The sequence below is a fragment of the Acanthisitta chloris genome, unplaced genomic scaffold (genome assembly GCF_000695815.1).
Source record: "Acanthisitta chloris isolate BGI_N310 unplaced genomic scaffold, ASM69581v1 scaffold8278, whole genome shotgun sequence".
Classification (NCBI taxonomy): Eukaryota; Metazoa; Chordata; class Aves; order Passeriformes; family Acanthisittidae; genus Acanthisitta; species Acanthisitta chloris.
The window spans coordinates 1-19,029 of NW_008688624.1; the positions used below are offsets into that span (position 1 = coordinate 1).

The 19,029-nt window shown below is 49.9% G+C and overlaps 1 protein-coding gene across 1 annotated transcript; it reads right to left on the reverse strand.

The window, feature by feature from the left end:
• Window positions 1-74: 74 nt before the first annotated feature.
• LOC103808318 (aryl hydrocarbon receptor-like) lies at window positions 75-19,026 on the reverse strand (the record flags this gene model as incomplete). The annotated part of the gene is made up of 7 exons (XM_009081098.1): window positions 75-184; window positions 310-512; window positions 1,179-1,309; window positions 1,581-1,704; window positions 2,718-2,807; window positions 6,356-6,459; window positions 18,939-19,026. Coding segments are annotated over 7 exons (850 nt in total), but the record flags the coding sequence as incomplete, so codon positions are not given.
• Between the last annotated feature and the right edge of the window lie 3 nt (window positions 19,027-19,029).

The window sequence follows — 19,029 nt, forward strand, 5'->3', positions numbered from 1 at the left end:
ATGGAGCTGCCTGTAGTCCCAGCTCACTCATCAGCCTCAAAGGTGGGCACAGGGACAAGGGAAGGGACTCTTACTCCTGACATGGTTCTCAGCACAGTACAGCATGTCAGCAGCGTGGATGAACTGGTAGCCAGTGCCACACATCTGCAGCTCTGCCTCAGTGTAGCCCAGAACGATCTTCCCCCTGCAAGAGACCAAGAACACAGCCAGCTCAGAGGCAGAGCTGGGGCAGGGTGTCACCCAGGCAGGGTTTGGATGGGAACACTGGTAGCCTGCAGCATCACCCTTCAAATCAGCTCTGCTGCTTACTTGGCATCACACGCCAAGGGGGTGAAGTCCAGCTTGTGCTTTGTCCTGAAGATCATGTTCTTGGTTCGGATCTGCAGGACGGATGGGGGCTGCAAGGGGGTGGAGATAGCAAAGAGAGCGAGCTGGGGGCATAGTGCAGACCCATCTTCAGACCTTTTGTTCTGCCCATGAAGGAATTTTAGCCTGCCTTGGAGGTTTAAAGCCTAGGAAGAGAAGGAAATGTCAGTGACATGCACAAAAGTGGATGGAGAGAGAAGAGAGAGAGGAGAGCTGCATGGAAAGCAAGGTGTCTTGCTGCAGAGCTGTAAAAATATAATCATCAAACCATAGAATGGTTTGGGTTGGGAAGGACCTTAAAGATCATCGATTTCCAAACCTCCTGCCATGGGCAGGGACACCTTCCACTAGACCTGGTTGCTCCAAGCCCTGTCCAGCCTGGCCTGGAATACTTTCAGGGACAGGGTAGCCACAGCTTCTTTGGGCAACCTGTGCCAGTGCCTCACTACCCCTCATGATGTGTCCTTCCAAATCTAGTGCTCCACATTAATTTGCAGCAGACAGGATGAGGGAACACCACCTATGTGGTCTTAAGACATGTCTTTAGCACAAAAACCCAACAAAACATGTGGAGGAAAAGTACTTTTGTTCAAGATTCAGCATTTCTGAGAGAAGAACAAAACCCACATGGAGAGATTGTAGGCACAGCCCAAACCTGTGAAAAACAGGAAAAGTCCCCTTGCTGAGACAGGCAGGTGCTGCCCATGGCAGAAGGGGACACTGGGTCTTTCAAGAACAACTTGTTTCAGCGGTGGCATAAACCCCTGGAGTAAGACTGCTCCCATCTCCTGCTATGGAGTGTCTGTACTCACCAGGAAGCCAGAGGAATTATCCAGGAGGCAGCGAAAGTGGCACACAAAGCTCCTTTCCAGGAAGGAGGAGTTTTCTGGGGGCAGCTGATCTGGCTTGTAGATGACATCAGAGGAGCCAAGATTCTTCCCTCCTGTTGAAGAGAGGGACTGAGAGGATCAAGCAAGGACTCACCCCAGTGAGGGCTGGAGATTACTAGAAAGGGCTGGAAGTCCCTGGCATTGGGCATTGCAGTAGTTGGCAGAGCACAGCAACATAAACTCAGAAAAAGCCACATTTGGATGAAGCCATGCCTTGAGCCACATGGATGCAAGCCCTAAACAAGCTGTGGCAGGGAGCTGGGCTCCCAGCACACCTGGGGAGCTACCCATCTCATGCCAAGCAGGATGCCAGCCTGCGTTTACCTTCTGGAGAAGGCTCACCCTCGGGAGCATGTGGTGGGTCAAGGGTCCAGTGGAGGTTGCGTCTGAATTCTGGCTGGTCCTCAGTGTGGATCAGCTCAAAAACACTCTGGTGCATGACATCTGTCTAGAGAGAAAACACAACCTGTGAGCTCTGCAGCATGACCCCAGGTGCCAGTTGTCATGTCCCACCCGGAAACAGCCTGTCACAGCCCTAGTTGGTTATATCACAGAATCACAGACTATTCAGAGTTGGAAGGGACACATCAGGATTACTGAGTCCAACTCTTGGCCCTGCACAGGATACTCCTGAGAATCACACCATATCTTACCCAATTTTCCTGGTGCTCAACTGTGTCCCTGGCTGAATGAGGCTGGACACCTTCCACCAGAGCTGATGGTCTAATGACCCCTTGCCCACACTGCACCTGACCTCCCCCCTCAATCCTAAAGAGCCAATGCAGCTTCCCTGTGACACACTCATTCCTGTAACATGGTGTCTTTCAAAATCCTAATGCTGACTTATGGGATGAGACGAAAACATGGGTTTGGGTACAAAACAGCAGCAAAACCACCCCATACCTACACTGCTCCTGGGAGAACAAGGCTCTAGGACTTGCTCCCTCTTCCCAGGTAGCCAATTCCCATCTATCCCAGATGCTGGAGAAAGCCAGTTGTTTGGGAGTAACACCAAACCACAATAGCTGGAGGACTGTAGGTAGGTCCTACTGCCCTGTGAATCTGATCTAGTGCCTTCCAGGTTACCTAAATGCCCAAGATAACCAGAAAGCACTGGAACCTTATGGGAGTTACCAGCAGTCACCAAGGGAGTGGGTGTCCAAAGCAAACTGGGCAGGGAATCCCAGATATCTCATCATGACCATGGAACCTCATGGCCTATCAACATGGCTGGCGGTAAGGATCTATGGACTAATGAAGTCCTTTGGCACTTACCGGGGACCACATCTGGCAACATGGGGTCCAAATTCACAAGACCAAGGAAAAGCCCCAGACAGCTCCCTAAGACCCCGTGATCCCTGCAGAGCTTTCTCCCTGCAGGGAACTTAGGGCTACTCTCCACCACCAAGGAAAAATCAAATCTGCAAGCCCACCAGAGCAAGTCAGCGGAGTCCCACCAACCTGATGAAATCCCAGATAGTCCTGAATTGTATGCGAGGAGTAAAATATCAGCCCTTCTGATGTCACCACCAGAACGAAGCCATTGAGTGCCTGTGGGAGAGAGGAGATCAGCAGGTACATGTCATGCTCACATCACTCTTCTCTAGCAGGACACTGGTCACTCGAGTCCTGGCTGGCCCCAGGAGCAGGCACCGGAACCGCCACAGATGATACCTTCTGCTGGGTTTCTCTGAGGTCATGCAGCTCTTCATACAGCTGCCCAAATCCAAACTAATGGAAAACTTGGTTTCCACCCTGGGAGCATTCACTCAGACTCAGCTTTGGACATTTATACTCATCCCATGTGAAGAGCAAATAAAAATCTCCGAGCTGCTTGCAGGAGGAAAGTGGACACCATCAGGAACTAGTGGAAACAAACCTTTCCGACAACCTTGAATCCAGACAGCGTTTCATGTTGGCTGCATTTAAAGTTGACCCATGTCTACCTGAGTGGTTCTAGTCATGTAGTTTCCATCCTCCCCACAGCCCAGAAGGGTTTCAGCAGCCATGTGTGGCTCACGAGAGTGTGAGGCTGGAAAAAACAGGGAATGTTCAGTGGAGAGCAAATCCACTGCAGATCACCACATGCTGCCAGCACTGGCTAGGCATTCCCTGCTGCTGCTTAGCCCATGTGATTGGGGATACTGGTTTGGGAGAAATCTGCCCAGCTCCCATCCTTTTTTGCATCCCTCCTGTCCTCTGCGGGTGCCAGAGGAATAGCCTGGAGAAGGACCATGGTGTACCTGGACTGTCCATGTTATCTCCACTGCCTGCTCCCTTCCTTGAGGTGACCAGCCAAATGCTGAAAGAGCCTCAACCAGTGGAAACAGAAAACATGAAAGCTAAAACATAAGAGTCTGGTTTTTGAAACCTTTGCAAAAATATCTGATTTCTGACAAGTCAATTTCTTCCAAAACAGGAAGGAAGACAGGCTGAGTCTGATCCCTGAACTTAGGGGAAAAAAAAGCAGAATCAGTGGGTGACCTCGGAGTACTTTTTCCTTTCAGCAAATGAAACACAGAGTCATTTAGGTCGGAGAATCCCTCTAAGACCATCAAGTCCAGACAAGCTCCTCTTCCTCCGGAGCACATGCTGGTTCATGTACACCCTCCAGCCCAACAGGCTGAATGCTGCGCTCTGTTTCCACACAAAAAATACTCAAAGCTGTTTTGCCCATGTGGGTTTGAAGCACCAAGCCCTCCCTTCCCACAGAAACGCAAATGCAGCCATCAGTCTGAAGTTCCCAATGCATTTTTAATGTTACACACTTTCATATTTTACAGTTCGCTGGCCCTTTCACCCTCTCCTCAAGCTCCAGGATTGTGAAGTCAACATTCAAGGGAGCACTGGGTTTCCTGGCAGGAATGGGCTGAGCTGTGCAGAGCCTTTCAAGAGGGGCTCATTCCTACCAGTTTAATAAATCTGGGAAGTAATTTGGGTGTTTTCCCTTACCTAGCAGCCCCAAGGCTGTCAGGACAGGACATAGGAGAAGGGACCAGGGCATTGGCTGACAGAGTCCTTTGCACCTGAAGAAGACTAGAAGGTGCAGAGAAGGTTCCCTACAGTTTGAGAGTGGAGCAGCTGTCCCAGAAGCCCTGGCTTTTCATCCCTGCTCTCTGGCAACAGGCAGGAGCTGACAGGCAAAGAACATTGCTAACACAGGCACTGGCAGGATCCAGGGGAGCATCCTTAAGTGATGCAGGGACAGCACCAACCTTTACAAGTCTCTGTGGCAGAGCCCAGTTGTCCTGATAGACAACTAGTAGGCACCTTCAAGCCCACAGAGTTGTCTAAGAGTAAATGCCTTGAAAACCCAAGAAAATCAGCAGTTTATTTCCCTAGAAGCCAAAGAGCTTTCACTACTGTGATAGCACCACATGGCCACCCCTCCCTAAGGGCAACAAGTCCCCATGGGGACACTTCCAGCACAAAACAGGAGCCCTCTAGAAGGCAGGGATCCTGCAGCATGGACCCCAGAAGTCCTATGGCTATTCAGAACCAAAACCATCCTGTAGCACTAACCTGGCAGGGAAGCCACAGTAGCCAGCCCTGGCCTGCTTCCACCACTTCATAATGTATAGACATCAGGATTAATTAGGGTCTGGCATGCAGTCTCAGCCAAGTCCAGCTATTGTTGCTGCCAACTCCTGCTTCATTGTCCAGTTCGGTGTTTCTCCCCCTCTCCTTCCCTTTATTCTGGGCACAAATGCTCTCTCTATTTACTGGGGTTGATCTCAGTGTGTGGGAATCTGCTACAGAGGTTAATTAGTGCTGCCAAAAGCACTTTAACCCTTTGAGCAGTTTCACAGGAGAAGAAGGGAAGAATCAAAGTGGACCAAGAGACAAAGGAAGTTTGGATGTCAGAGCTGACAGATCAGGTGGAAGTAGGTTTATAAACACTAGAAGCATTCCCTCGGGGCATGGAGGTGGATTCTTAGCCCCTGACACATGCAGAATCACGCAGATGAGTCCTGGGAGAGCCAATCCTACACCCAGAGCTTTTAACACACAGCTTGATGCCTCTAAATCCAAGCCTGAGAGGAGCTGATGAGCAGGATGTCAACCCCTGGCAAGCCCTGCTGAGCAGTTTTGTTATATCCTCAGCAGAAATCCCTCAGTTTTTTGGTGATGATCCAGCCTGGCTTTAGCACTTCTCTCACCAGACAGGGAGATCCTGGCTCCTCAGCTCTCAAGCAGGACAGTAATTACACTTAGTGCTGAGTGAGCATTTGGACAGGAGCTGGGGATGACCAGCATGCTTGCTGGAGGACAGCTAGGCAGGGGACAGAGCTGCAGCCTGTGCCTGTGGGGAAAGGAGACCTGTGTCCTTGCAAGACCTCATGCTGCCAGAGCGTGACCACTTCCCGTTCACTTCACACAGTTTGGAGACAGAAGGGCATCTCCTGGCATCTCTGAATAAACCATGGAAGCTGCAGGCTCAGACAACCACGCTGCAGCATTACCAGCCTTGTCTCCAGCATCACCACGGGAGCCAGAGCTCCTGGGATACACCCACCTACCCTGTGTATATGGGCTGAACACATGGCCCATCAGCACCTATGTACTGAGTGCAGGCACCACTTCCTGAAAATCAGGGAATACTTCCATGGCATTTTATTCTCTGTTTCACCAGTGTTTGGACAACATCCTCGAGTCAGGACCAGTGTGCCCATGTTGAAAACCACACTCAAACACTTTGTTCTGCTTGGCTCCCACATCACACCTGTGGTACAGTTATGTGTGAGGGTGAGAAGCAGAAAAGATGAATCTTCATGCTCAGAAATCCAGCACTGCTTCCACCAAGATGTTTCCTACACCCAGACAATTTACAGATAGCAATTTTCTCCAGGAATTATGGGAAAAGCAGGAGAGAAGCAACACAATTTCTGTCCCGAGGACCTGCAGAGATCTTAAACCTCTGCTCAGTCAGAAGCACCATGAGCTAAACCACATGAAATCACAGCTTTACCAGAACACCTGCAATCGCTAGGAGACCAGCCTGCTTGTAGGGTCAAATTCAAAGGAGCTGGAAAAGGGACCAAGAGGAAAACCCCTTGAAGGCATTTGCCAGGGAGAGGTGGCCAGCAAGGAGCACTAACCTGTAGGAGCAGCTCACCCTCTGGTACCCCTGTCAAGCCTGGAGCTGGTCTGTTGCTGCAGTCTCCATCCCGCTCTGCTTCTTTGGCACCATTTCTCAGAGCAACTGCATGAAGGAAACAGAAAGGACATGAGTGCTGCAGAAAAACACACAAACCACTGCCACATCTCTGAGAAGTGGACCTGGCTGCAAAGCTGGACAATGCTGTGCCAGGGAAAGCCACCAGGTAGTAGCAGCCCTTTGCTTCAACCCTCATAAGACTCAATTTTAACAGGACATTTCCCCCCATTCACAATACCCTCCAGTGTTTTGCCTTGGTTTTTTTTTCTCCACTCTTTTTGTCCCCATACACCTTTAATAACCTACAAGTAGAAAGTAGTTAAAGCCAAAGATTCTTAAAGCAGGCAGGAATCAGAATCATAGAATTATGGAAGTTTTTAAGTTGGAAAAGACCACCAAGATCATCGAGTCCAACTGCTTCACAGCACTGCCAAACCCCCCCACTAGCTATGTCCCCAAGTGGCACATCCACACATCTTTTGAACACTTCCAGGAACAGTGAATCCACGACTGCCCCGGGTGCCTGTTCCAAAGCCTGACCACCCTTTCTGCGAAGAAATTATTCCTAATATCCTATCTAAACCTCCCCTCATGTAACTTGAGGCAGTTTCCTCTGGTCCTGTCACTGGGAGCAGAGCCTGAACTCCACCTGGCTGCACCTCCTGTCAGGGCGCTGTAGGGAGCAAGAAAGTCTCCCCTGAGCCTCCTTTTCTCCAGGCCAAGCCCCCCCAGCTCCCTCACCCACTCCTTATATGACTTGTGCTCGACCCACTTCCCCAGCTCCATTCCCTTCTCTGGACACACTCCAGCCTTGTCATGGGGGGCCCAGAACTGCCCCCAGGATCTGAGGTGCCTCAGCAGTGCACAGGGGGATGGGCACTGCCCTGGGCCTGTGGCCACACTGGTGCTGGTACAGGCCAGGATGCCACTGGCCTTCTTGCACACCTGGGCACACCTGGAGTCATGTTCCGCCTCTGTCACCAGCACCCTCAGGGCCTTTCCCAGCCAGCAGTGTTCCAGACACTCTGCCCCCAGCCTAGAGCACTGCAGGGGGTTGTTGTGACCCAAGGGCAGGACCTGGCACTTGTCCTTACACCCACACATACCTATAAGGTCCTGCATTTACCAGGAGTTACCTGCAACCACTAGCACAAAACAACATGTTCAGTGAGCTCACCAGCTGGAAACCTCTCTTATCATTTAGCAACAGCAACCACGGAGGTCCCCAGCCCCCACTGAGACAGAGATGCCTCACACTACTCCCTGCCGATGGTGCCACACCATGCACATCCCATGGGTGCTCTGAAATTGCTGGGGATGTCACTGCACCCAGCATTTCTTTGTGATGCTGAACTAGAATGGATCAGCTCATGCACACCCTGACTGCAAAAGACCAACAGCAGAAGTCTGCCCTACTCAGAAGGCACTGCAGCAAATCCCACTCTTCCAGGGTAAGGAACATACCATTTTGAACGATATAGCCCAGTCAGTGATGTCTCGTTACAGTTCAGCAACATAGTGGGTTTACTCAATCAAATTAAGGCAAGCCACAGCACACAGTGGGAAAAAAACAACACAGAAAACACATGGGTACAAACAAAGACACCAGAGAGTGGTCGATGCACAATCCATACAGATAAGGAAATCTGTCACTCAGTTTAACTAGAAGATGTGCCTGTAAATTTTCCTCTGTACTCCCCAAGAGAACAAATCCTGGGGATATTTTAGGGTGGATAATATTTAAAGAGTAAGATGACAACAAGCCTGTCCGTGGCAGGAGACAGAGGAGGTTGCAGGAAAGTTGGGAAGCTTCTTGAGAGCATCATGAGGACAGAGGACAGCATTTGGCTACTGGTAAACCACTTGCTCCCAGTGGGATCTGGAAGGAAAGGTGAGAAGCACCAGCTGCAGCCTGCCAGTGCTCAGAGAGAGCAAAAGCTCTTCTGGATTTGCCTTTTCCAGCTCCTGTGCAACACGTGCCACAGAGCTGTAGACTCAGATGCGACGGGAGCACCAAGTGGACCCTGAAAGTAATTCAATGCCCCAAAAGGCTGTCCCTGATAGCAAAGCCATGAGCAGAGACTGAACAGCAAGTCAGAAGGCAACAGTCACCAGCACATAAACCAAACCAGGCTCTGTAACACTTGGCTCACCCTGTGCTTTGCCAAAGCAGATGCTGAAATGCAGCTCCTCCATCCACGGGGAGCAGATCCTGAAGGACCCCAACTGCTGCAAAAGGTGGATGCTCCAGATGCATCTCAGCCTTCCAAGGACCACAAGGTCTAAAGCCAAACCCAGAAACACCTGTGTTCACAGGGCAGCTGTGAGAAGAGGGACTGGTTTGGTCTCCAAAGTGGAACGCCCCGTTCAACAGCATTTCTCCGTTGGGAAGGCAAGCACATGGCAAGGCACACCACCCCCTCTTCCACTGCTAGGGCTCCCCTTCCATCCCAAAGCCCTCCCCATCCTCAGTGGGCACTGGCTCACAGGTGAGTGGGAATAAGGAGGGATGCTGTGGTCTGCAGAACCTCGCCAATATGTACCTCAGGCTTTGGGGACAAAGTTCTTTCACCAGGCACAGGACCAACTCAAAGATCAACTCTACTTGGTAACCAAAGGCAAAACATGTCCCAGTCCTAATAGTAAAAGAAAAACACCTGATATGGCAGCAAACCCCTCCTTCTGCGAGGTCTGGGAAATTCCCCATGAGCTCAGCCTGCCCAGATTATTCCAGGAGCTGTTTGAACACCGATGGGCTGACACCAAGGATTAAGGTCCTGAGCGAGCATGCTGGGGAGGACACACACACACACACTGCCATGTCCTCGCTTTTCTCCCACCCCAAATGCCATTCCCCTGCCCTGGTTGAAGCCCAACATTCCTGCACAAAGCCCTGGGCAGGGACAGGCCATCGGGCAGAGCAGCATGAGAGCACAGCAGCCACAATGCCCAGGCAGGGTTCTGCGGTGTGGATGAAGCAGGTTTGTGGCAGCGTCCTTCCAGCAACTCACTTTTCCAATCCCTGGGAGCAAAATGCAGGAGCTATGAATTATTAAAGGTCTTCAGTTCTCTTCTGCTAGCTCCCAGCCTGCTGTGCTGGAGGTGTGAGATAAAAATAAACCTGGCTGATAGGAGAGCAGCTGAAGGGTGCTGCCCTTAGCTCAGGGCTCTGGTTTAATGGTTTGATACTTCCCTTGCAAAAAGAAATCTTGAACCCAACTGCTGCCTGAAAAGAGAGTATCTGGGCTGTGGGGCCAGAGCAAACATGTTAAAAGTAGAGGATGGCCTGCTGTCCACTGTGCAGATGCCTGCCACCAAACCCAGCCTGCTCATGCACCAGAATTCTCATAGGTTTCCCCGTGAACTTCACCAAACAGTGCCTTTTCCATCCAAATCACTCAAGGAAGCCCCAAGGTTGAGTGTGGCCATTCCAGCCTGGCCTCCTGCCTGGTGTCCCCCAGCTTTGTCTCTCCACAAATAGCCCCACGCAGCCCCTCGGGTCAGCAATTCAGCATAACTGTCACAGCACATCAGGCTGATGGAGCGGAGACAGTCAGAGAACCATCGCCGCATCCTCCCTGCCACGCCGCATCCTGCCCGGCCAGTGAGGAATGGGGCTAACTCAGCACTGGGAAAGGTGGCTCTCCCATCACAGCACTTGCCCTCACATAAGTGCAGCCTTTGCCCTCACTGTGTAACTGGGGAGAGGCATTTGCAGGGAAAAAAAAGAGGGAAAAAAAGGAGAGAAGTGCCTTTTCCTAGGCTCCCTCCCTCTGGCCACCAGCATCACCTTTTCTGCTGGAAGGAGGGAGGTGAGAAGAGTCACCTCAATCAGTCACCTGAAAGCAGGAAGGCTTGCACAATTTTCCTGCTAGTTCTTCCAAGAAAAAAATAAAAATACCTTCTGCCAGGACTCACAGGCTATTTTGCTACAAAACCTCTTCTAGCTGAGAGGAAGAGCATCTCTCCTTGCCCGGTCCCATCTCTGAGGAACAAGCTCTCTGCCTGCATCTGCCTCCCCACAGGAGGAGGATGCTCTCTGTCCCATGCTAGTCCTCACACACAGGTGCTCACATTGCTCACCAGATCTCTGCTGCCTGGCCCCGTGCTGTGACTCCTGGGGAGCAAGAGGGCTGGGGGGCCCAAGAAGGGTGAGTTTCCCCCCTCCCTCTCCAGGAGGGCACTTCTGTTGGCACCCAGCCTGGGAAGCTGTTCCACATGGTGCTGAAGGGACATCTCCCTGCCTACCACGTTTGGTAGTGAACTCCTGAACCTGCCAGGGATTTGCAGACCTGAGAAATCTCTGCTCCACCAAGTGAGTATTTACATTTTTGAGAGGATGTCTTCCAGGCCCCCTGTGCCTCCACACGGCAAAAGCTCCCAGTGGGAGCAGAGTTTCACATCGGCTGCTGACAGCGAAGGAGGAAAATGAGACAACTCGATCCCAAATCTGCTCCAGGTGCTGATGAAGGAGAAGCAGAAGAAGGACAATAAACTGCTTCATGGCTCTTCAAGAGCTACAAGGGAGGGCTGGGACATCAGTACAGCTATTGTTAGTCTGAGCAGGTCTTGGGAAGGGTAGGGAGAAGAAGAGATTGGTACTGGTGCTCCCTGTAAGCATTCTGCCGTGGGCTCAATGCCCCATTATGTGTCAGTCACACTCTGGGGGAAGGGGAGATTGATTGATTTATTAATTAAATTGCCTTTTATCCACCTCTCTCTTTCTACCATTTGTGTCAATTCCCTGAAAAGCTGGTCTTCCACTCATGAGAGTAAAGTCCTTACCATGAGGTATCTCCAGATCTCCCTTTCCCCCCCACCTCTCCAGCTTCAAGACACTAACAGGCAGAGGGGCCTGCAGCTCTGCTGCTAAGTACACTCCCCCTCACATTCAATAACTCCTCAAAATTATTTTTCTGCTCTTTATTCCAAAGCAAAAAGAAAAAAACATAGAAAAAAATTAACCACCCAACACTTTGGGAGTCTTTCAAATAAACTGAGATTGTTTCATGTTTAATCTAAAAGAATGACTCAAACAGAAATGTGGTTTTGCCCCAGACAGTGATATTTTCTTTTAATATGGATAGGACTTGGAGCAACCTTCCTGGTCTAGTGGAACATGTCCCTGCCCATGGCAGGGGGCTGGAATGTGATGGGCTTTAAGGTCCCTTCCCACCCAAACTGTTCTATGACTCTGTGATGCAAAGGGAGCAAAATTTGGCCCAAATGCCTTCTCAATTGCCACGCTCAAACTGTGAAGTTGGTCAAAGCACTACAGCCTTCTCTCTGGCTTCTCCAACGGCACCGACGCTGCCAGCGTGCCAAATCTGACCACTGCTCTGTCACTGAATCCACATGTTTTACAGTAAGCTTACACATCTCCAACTATTTTGAGAAGCACTTAGCAAAGTGTATCCCATTCTGAGATGGTGTTATTTTGTTTCAAACTGAACTTTCCCTAGACAACACAAAAGTTCCACTTAGGAAGACTTAGCAGACACAGCCAGCAGTTCTTCCAATGCGGAGTGTCCAAAACGTGTTAGAAGGAAATAGCACCACGGACACGCTCGGAGAAGTGGGCAGAGGTTTGCAGAAACCAGGCAGCAGAGCCTCCCTGCCTTGCTGAACCATCAGTTGGTTTCTCATCAGAGCTATACAAAGCCCATTTTCTAGCAACTGGAAACTCCTTCTTGACTTTCCATTTGCTTACTCATAATGGATACTAGAGTTTTACTTAACTTAATACCTGCCACAGCTCCCCATTGACACAAGTTTCATTAAAGACATGAATTATTTATTCCTGCCTGAATGGTGTGGATACATCACCTTCCGAGAACACGCGTGATGAATAATAGATGTTCTCTTAAGAGATCTAATTGCACTTTAAGAAGGAAGGAAACCTTGACTATGTGTAGCTTTTGGCTGTGTCACAGAAGGCAGTTGGGTCTCAAAGGGAGAAGCATGTGCAGAAGTTTAAACAAGGACAAAGATGACAAGGACCTGCCAGGCTTTCCCTTCTTCTTTCAGCATCAATAGTGGTTTCAACTCTGCTGCTCCCACTGCTAAGCCCACAGGAGCTTTAGGTGTACACCACACAATGGTTTGGGTTGGAAGAGACCTTAAACACCACCTATTTCCACCCCCTCCACCATGGACAGAGACATCTTCCACTAGGCCAGGAAGGATCATCCTGGCCCAAAATCTTAACCTGGAGTTTTTTCTCAGCTCTGCTCCCATGCTTGTCTTTGAAGCAGCCTTGAGACACTCTGGCTGCTTGTAGGCAGCAGAGCAGGCAGCCACTAAGGGCCCACTGTAAACCCCAGGGATCTCCAACAACTTCCTACCAGCCATTCTCATGAGAGCCATGGAGAAATACTTGGCAAGGAAAGCACGCAGAGGGAAACTGCCTACCTAAGGGAAGTCACAAGACTTTTCCAGCTTAAATCATTCCTCCAAGGCCAGCTTATTGCCTAGGCAATTAAGAGAGCACAATCATCACAGGACCAGGCTTTATTTTCTTAAACCATCCCTGAGGCTTCACTGCTGCAGCTCCCAAGGTGTGAGAGCAGACAAACTGAATAAGTGAACAACGTTAGTCCAACACATCCCATCTCAAGCCTTCACCCTTAAGCAGAGGTTTTGGGGGCATTGTTATGTCTTCTATAATAACTGTATAATTAGAAGCACTTTTCCAGTCTGACTTGACTGCTGGGGAGCAGCTTAGGCACTTTTTGGGCCATAACAGCTCTAGTAATAATGGTCTGGATTCATATCACAGTTTGAGGGGTGAGGCTCAGTCCTGAGACTGCACATCGATCCTAGAGCAGCCACCTAAGATTTTAAGAGGACTCCAGGAAAAAATTCCAAAGCCTCAACATCCACAGGGGTATTATCTTTTAAAAATATTTGGGAGAGGCAAGCTGCTTAAATTTTGGATACAGAATGCTAACCACCTATATAAAACATCCCCATGCAGAGCTCAAAACCATACACAGCCCAAAAATGATGGCTACATCTACTCTCTGATCCACGATCATGGACTGTGCAGCTGATAATCCATCTAGAGCCCAAAATTTCTAAGGCCGCAACACATGCCAGGGCGTTTTCCTCCTCTTCACCCAGCCAGTAATGCATCTGAGCTGCTCAGAGGCCACAGGGAAGCCCAGCAATCCAGGCAGGCCACTGCACATGGGCAGAGCTGCATCTGCATCCCCAAGGAGCCTCATCTCGAGGCAGAATTAGCCCATTGCTGGCTGGCAGCAAGGCTTACAATGGGGTTCAACCACACACCTCTTGGGACCAGGGACCGACCTTTTCCTACCCCTCTTCCTACAGTTTATAAGCCTGAGACACTGCAAGAGACACTTCTCTGAACTGAGCCCGTGCGCATTTTGACATCTGCCAATTTACCTCCCACCAGGAATTTAAGTGGCCCAAGCAACACAGATGGTATCTGACAGCCACATGACAAAGTGCCTTTGAGGCATCTTCCTTTTCTGATAACAAATCCCTATGCAGGGTGAGACAGCAAGCCTTTTCCTGGAGCATCTTTCCTTCTTCTCTCCCCCTTTCCAGATGGTGAGGGAGGCAGAGGAGATGGGGACCTCTCCTCCATCAGTCAGCAGTCTTTGCTGGGCCCTAGCATCAAGGGGAGGAACAGGAAGGGATTAGAGGGGAGCAGCCTGCCAGGCACCGCCAGGCTAAGCTCTTGGCACTCAGCTGGTGTGCCGTGCCATGTAGCCCCCAGCATGGTGACACCGGCCACCACCAACAGGACATGGGGTAGGGGAGAGGGAGGGGACGATGGCAAGAGCAAGGCTGCTTAGTGGCTTGGGTTCACTGCACTGCTCCAAGGAGAAGCCTCAGCACAGGGGGGAAGAGAGGAGGAGGCTCCCAGGCTCAAAGGAGATGCAGATCCCTCAGCTCTGGGCAGCAGCAGTACTGAAGCATGATCCCAACCTCTAACAAGTCCCATGCGCTCTAAGAGGCTCCTGCAGAAAAGGGAGGAAGGTGAAGATGGTGAATGAGAATTAAAAATGTTTGCTCACTAAGGGGGGGAAATAAGACATTTGGGGGGGCTGTTGTAGAGGAAGAGACCTGGATAGGAAAGGAGAACAAGCCCTTAAGTCAACTGGCACTGATGCTTGGACAGGACTCTCAGATTGGAAGCCAACCTCAGTTCCTTTTGGTTCTCCTGGTCCAGGCTAGTGGTGTTGCTTCACCAGCAGGGTAGGATGTGGGATGGGCTGGACCACTGGCCTTGTAAGTTCACCTCCCTGGCAGGACACCTCTCCCAATGTCTCCATCCTTGCTGTGACCCTGCTCCCCCACCCAAGTTCACTTCTGTCATGGTAAGCAGTGCGACCATGGGGAGTAAGCATTTGTGTGTAATTGGGATTGCAAAGTCAGGAAATGGAGTAAGGGAAATGCACCCAGGAATCTCTTCCACTCCGCTGCAGATCAAGAGGATCAAGGAGGAGACCATGGCTAAGATCCCTCCTTCGCCAGAGATGTCTGAACACACGTGGCAAACACCCAGCACTGAACTGCTTCCTGCTTTGTTAAACTGGAATGATTTGCCAGTCCATAAAAATTGGACAGAATTAGTAAACAAACACACACATGGATGCTCTTGTCCCTTGCACTTCCAAAGACCTGCAGAAGGCCAGCACCTGGCATCATGGTGGCACCAGAGACATCCAACCCAGGACTCGGCACATCAGCCTGAGGAAGGGTTTGTTTTGATTAATACCTCTGCTCAGCAAAGACAGTGTTTGATGATCTCCAAACCACTCCAAAGATTAAACAAAAACAGGTTTAAATTCTCTCATTCCGGTCACCTAACTGCAGGCCTTTAGTTGTGACCCCAGACACAGAGAGAGGCAACAGGGTCCTCTATACTTTCGATGTCCACCTCAGGACATAGAAAGTATAGAAACTCTCATGGCCAAAGGAAAAGTGTGTCTTTTTAAAAAGCTAAGACCTCCTGGCAAAATCACCTGGAAACAGTGTTCATAACTCTGCTGTTCAGATAAAAGTACATGGAGCATCTTGGCCATCTCCCAACGGCTAAACAGCAGGGTTGCTTCTGGAAATGCAATCTAAGAAGGATTTGGACCTGTTGGAGTAAGTCCAGAGGAGGTCTCAGAGATTCTCCAAGGGCTGAAGTCCCTCTGCTCTGGAGACAGGCAGAGAGATCTGAGGGTGTTCAGCCTGGGGAAAAGAAGGCTCTGGGGAGACCTTAGAGCCTTAGAGGCTCCAAGAGACCTGCAGAGGGTCTTTGGACAAGGGCCTGGAGTGACAGGACAAGGGGGAATGGCTTCTCACTGACAGAGAACAGGGTTAGATGGGATACTGGGAAGAAATTCTTCCTACTGAGGGTCCTGAGGCACTGGCACAGGCTGCCCAGAGAAGCTGTGGCTACCCCATCCCTGCAGGAGTTCAAAGCCAGGTTGGATGCAGTTTGGAGCAACCTGGCTGGGCAGAAGGTGTTCCTGCCCATGGCATGGGTGGAACAAGATGACCTTTAGAAAGTCCCTGTTCTGTGGTTTGAAATGCATGCACAGTTTAAGGAGAGCTGTGCAGCCTGCTCTGTGTGTTGAAGAAGTTATCATGTACCAGAAGGTGACAGGGAGCCCAAAATAAAATGAGAGAAGCTCCCAAAGAGTTTACCAGTGATCAAGATTGACAGCCCACCTGCTTTTTAATTATTTATGCCTTACAAACTTCTCCATACATCAGCAACATGTAAACCAAGGTGCTGAAAAAAATTAAAATAATTAATTAATGATCAATAATAATTTGTTTTTTCTGGCTGGAGAAGTGGCAGCTGGCATAAATCTGCTGGCTGAAGTACTGTCAGTGATGATGGGCAACACCTGAGACCTGCTTCAGGTCTTTCTCCTCACAAGGCATGACAGCACACCCGTTTTTGTCCTTGCTTTCCCTTTGTCTCCTTTCAGAGAGTGCTCAAGCATGGACACGAGCGCAAGGGAGGGGGAGATCATCCTCCCTGCCTGATCCATGCCAGGGTTTACACTACCTGTTCCCCAGCTGCTTCCTGACTGCTCCAGGACAGGCTGGCTACTCCCTATAAACACAAAAAAAAACCCCAAACTGTTTTGTCTTTTCTGATCAGATCTCACCCAGGACTTGTGCAGCCAGAACTGTCTCCTCAGGATCCTGTTTTATACTTACAAAAATGCTGAGCACAAGAGCCCACTGGGCTCAGCAGACTCCAGCTGCCACTGCTAACCCTGTTCCCTGCCAGACCAAGGGTAAAAAGGCCTAAACATGTGGATAACCAAGAAGAAAAAAGAAAAATGAGAGGAAGGATTAAACAGAATCCTTTGAACGGGAACCTTTCTAAGATGAACTTTATGTCAGCTCCAGCACAGCTCATCAGACAGCAAGATCACTCCAAAGGTCATACAGACAGCAATAAAGTCAAGTAAAACCATTTGGTTTGTGGATGAGCTTGCCCAGAGCTCCTTCTAAGGATTTTATTTCGTTTTATTTTATTTTAAAGCAGCAGAAGAGACTCAACGAGGTCTGCAATCACATCTAAAGGATGAGGCTTTCCTCCTTCCCTCCCATACCTGAACTGCAGTGACCTGCCTCAAAGCAGAGAGGGGAGAACCATCCAGCGCAGCACCTCAGACAGTTGGGAAGTTGGTGCTATGAAATCAAACCAGATGGAATGACAAAGAAAAAAAAGGCAACCAAAGTAATCCACCATGTTGGGGGGTAGGAATGCCAAACCTCAGGACACACTGCCCTAGCAGGATGCTTATGGAGCAGTGGGACCGTGCTCCTGGGATGCTCACCCTTCCCTGGCTGAGCTGACACAACATCCCAGCAAAATCCCCCCTTGGAAAGCATGACAAGCTCCAAAACAACTCCTGGTGTGGCACTTTCAAAGCCACAAACTCCCACCCTATGCAGCAACACGTGTGTTCCCATGGGGTGGGAGCCTTCAGAACAACAGGACCATGCTGGTCGTCTGCTTCAGAGCATCCTCATAAACAGCATTCCAAATTCTTTCCAGGGCAAAACCAGCATGGAAAACATGATGCTGCAAGGCAAATAACTCTTCCAGGCCATTCTTTTTTCCTTACCAATCCTTCGAGTGGGGTTTAAAAGAGAATGGAAAGGGGGAAATGAAAGATGGTATTGTATACATTCCATGATTTGGAGTTAAAAGGAGAAATTATGGTGTTTCTGTGTCCACCTGCAGCACTGCTACTTCACCAAGAATATCCAGAGATGCCTCCTGTGGGCTCCAGTTAATTACAATTACACTGGAATAGTTCTCAAAAATAGAAATATACCCAAATAAACTGCAAACCACTGACAGGGAATTATTACTCACTGTCACCACACCGAATCTACCATAACCGAGGGAAAGGAAAGTCACTTGCACGGTGAAACTTCCAAACAGGGTGGCAAAAGGCTCAGCCTCAGCCTGGGACCATGCAGGATCCCTCCAGCCTAAACCCAAATTTTCTAGTCAGTGGAACACAGAAACAAAATCAATTTCATCTCTCCAGATCCCTCCGATCCCAGGACAACGCAGTCCATGCCTGGCAGCTGGAGAGGGCACAGTGAGGAAATGTAGGGCTACAAAGGGGGAAAGAGCAATTCCAAGGGAAAGACACCAAAATTCTGGGGGGAAGGAGACAAAATTATTGAGGGGAAAAAACATAAAATATTTGGGGGAAGTAGTAACAAAATTCGTGGGGGTTGAAGACAGCAAAGACACAAAATTCATGTGAGGGAAGACACAAAATTCGAGGGGGGAAAATAAACCAATTTGAGGGGGGAAAACCATCAAAACTTGAAGGGGGGAAGGAAATTGTGGGGAGGGAACCCCAAAATTCGAAGGAGGGGAAGAAAATTTGAGAGGGTGAAAAAAAACCCAGCAAAAATTCGAAGGGGAAAAAACCACCAAAATTCGAGGGGGAAGGAAATTCACCATAATTCGAGGCCGAGGGGAAATCCCACAAAACTTGAGGAGGGAAAAGCCTTCAAAAATCCGAGGCAGGTAGAGACACAAAAATTCGATGGGTGAAAAGCCCCGATATTCGAGGAGAGGTGGATAAAAACCCCTCAAAATTCAAGGGAGGAGAAAACCCCAACTCAAAATTCGAGAGAGAAAACACAAAATTCCGGGAGGGGGAACCACAGAATTCCAAGGGGGAGGAGGGAGAACCCCAAAAATTCTAGAGAGAGACAACACAAAATTCCAGGGAGGAAAGAGAACACAAGCCTTGTAAGGAAACCACCACGAAAATTCCAGGGAAGAAAAAAACTCACCAAAATTCTAGGGGGAAAACACCCAAAATATCCTTGGGAAAACACAATTCGAGGGGAGGGAATTCCAGGGGGGTGGCAATTCAAGTCGGGGTGAAGGGGAATAATTCAAGGCGGCGGATAAAGCAGTTGGAGGGACACACACCAGGCAACTCCAGGACACAGTTCCGAGGAGGGGGAAGCGATTCCAGGGGTAAAGGCGCTGCCCTTACCGCTGAAGAAGCTCCTGGAGCGCAGGAAGCCGGCGCTGAGGCGCAGGACCGAGAGCTTGTCCAGCCCGGCCACCACGTCGGGCGGGAAGGG